Source organism: Wasmannia auropunctata, unplaced genomic scaffold (genome assembly GCF_000956235.1).
Source record: "Wasmannia auropunctata unplaced genomic scaffold, wasmannia.A_1.0 LD336116.1, whole genome shotgun sequence".
Classification (NCBI taxonomy): domain Eukaryota; kingdom Metazoa; phylum Arthropoda; class Insecta; order Hymenoptera; family Formicidae; genus Wasmannia; species Wasmannia auropunctata.
The window spans coordinates 281,635-282,974 of NW_012026774.1; the positions used below are offsets into that span (position 1 = coordinate 281,635).

Consider the following 1,340-nt stretch of genomic DNA (forward strand, 5'->3'; position numbering starts at 1 on the left):
AAGCTGTAAAATGCTTTTTTGAACATCTCGATATGATCATTTTTGACGAAGTTGCTCTATCTTGAAGTTTGCCTATTTTTAGAGGCTAGAACAGGTGATCCTTTAATTTTTTGGACCAGTGTATATACTTATATTACATTTACTAATTATATTCTTGATTTTAAACATTTTACTTTTGTGTTTGCAGCAACTTAATTTGTGGAGACTTGTAGACACAAGCACTTTTTTAGTAAAGTCAATGACAAATATTTAAAAAAAATATATGTCAAGAGAGGTTGCCATGGCACATACATCCGTAAAGAAAGTGGAAGGAAAACAGATTTTGAAGACTACTTTTTCGTCGTGCATTAAAGGTATTCATTTTTTGTTATTTAGATCTACATTTTATTATTTCAATTGTTGTGCCATTACTCATTCTTAAATTTTATTCATAAATTACAGAAGTTGTCACCGAGGAGTATTCCAAATCACATCATAATCCACCTATCACAGATAAAATATATTATTCGACATTAGGCAGTGTTCTTAACAATGCCAAGGACTGGGAAGGCCACCAATTAATGCGACAAAAGAAAATGAAACCGATTCAAAATGAATGGGAAGAGTATTATGTTTTTGATAACGATGGTCGTCTACAAAAGACTGGTGATATTAATAATTAAAATATTAATATGATATAAGTTTAAAATATATATGACTAATAAAGATATGTGATTAATGAGACAAAGACATATTTATAATATTAAGATATTATTTTTATATTATATATGGTTAAATAAAATTATTAATAAAATATATATTATTAAAACATTTTAATCTAATTTAGAAACTATAAATATTATAACCTAACCTAACCTAGAAATTATTGATACATGTATCTATACGGTTTCTGTACAGATTCTGATTAGGATCCATACTAGTGCCCTACCAGGACTATTCGAAAATATAAGGCGCAACAAGGGGCAGTGATAAGGTCCTGATAGGGAAAACATGATCAGGCAATTTTAATTCTCGACGTTACATTTATGCTCAGGGCCTAACAAGGATTACCTGATGAACCCCTAGTCAGGCGTTAGGGCATACTTATTAGGTCCCTATCAGAGCATTTCTGCTCGGGTATATGACGTGAATATACGGCATACGCTAAAAAACTGACGATCGAAGAAGTTCGTAAGATTTTTTCCAGAAAGGGACATGATTTAAATTTTTTTAATATGAACTACCACGAGGAGAAAATGTCCAAACTTTATGTACCTGTGTTGTATTTTAACTCTCTCGCATGTGATAAATATAATTATTATTTGTAAAAAAAATAAGACAGATAAATTCTGAACTTTGTT

At 30.1% G+C, this 1,340-nt stretch overlaps 1 protein-coding gene across 2 annotated transcripts; it reads left to right on the top strand.

The window, feature by feature from the left end:
• Nucleotides 1-197: 197 nt before the first annotated feature.
• Nucleotides 198-951, top strand: LOC105457304. 2 transcript variants are annotated; one of them, XM_011703063.1, is made up of 3 exons: nt 198-353; nt 442-645; nt 898-951. In XM_011703063.1, the coding sequence occupies exons 1-3, from the start codon at nt 263-265 to the stop codon at nt 906-908; spliced, it is 306 nt and encodes a 101-aa protein (XP_011701365.1). In that variant the 5' UTR covers nt 198-262; the 3' UTR covers nt 909-951. The 2 variants fall into 2 exon arrangements, with proteins under 2 accessions (XP_011701365.1, XP_011700592.1); XM_011702290.1 differs by lacking the exon at nt 898-951 and having other exon boundaries at nt 442-667.
• The last annotated feature ends 389 nt before the right edge of the window (nt 952-1,340 follow it).

What these genes read in the sequence shown, in the direction of transcription:
- LOC105457304 (XM_011702290.1), top strand. Translation starts at nt 263, where the DNA reads ATGTCAAGAGAGGTTGCCATGGCACATACATCCGTAAAGAAAGTGGAA. An exon ending in TTTTTCGTCGTGCATTAAAG is followed by an intron (nt 354 to 441) that starts GTATTCATTTTT and finishes CATAAATTACAG; the next exon opens with AAGTTGTCACCGAGGAGTAT.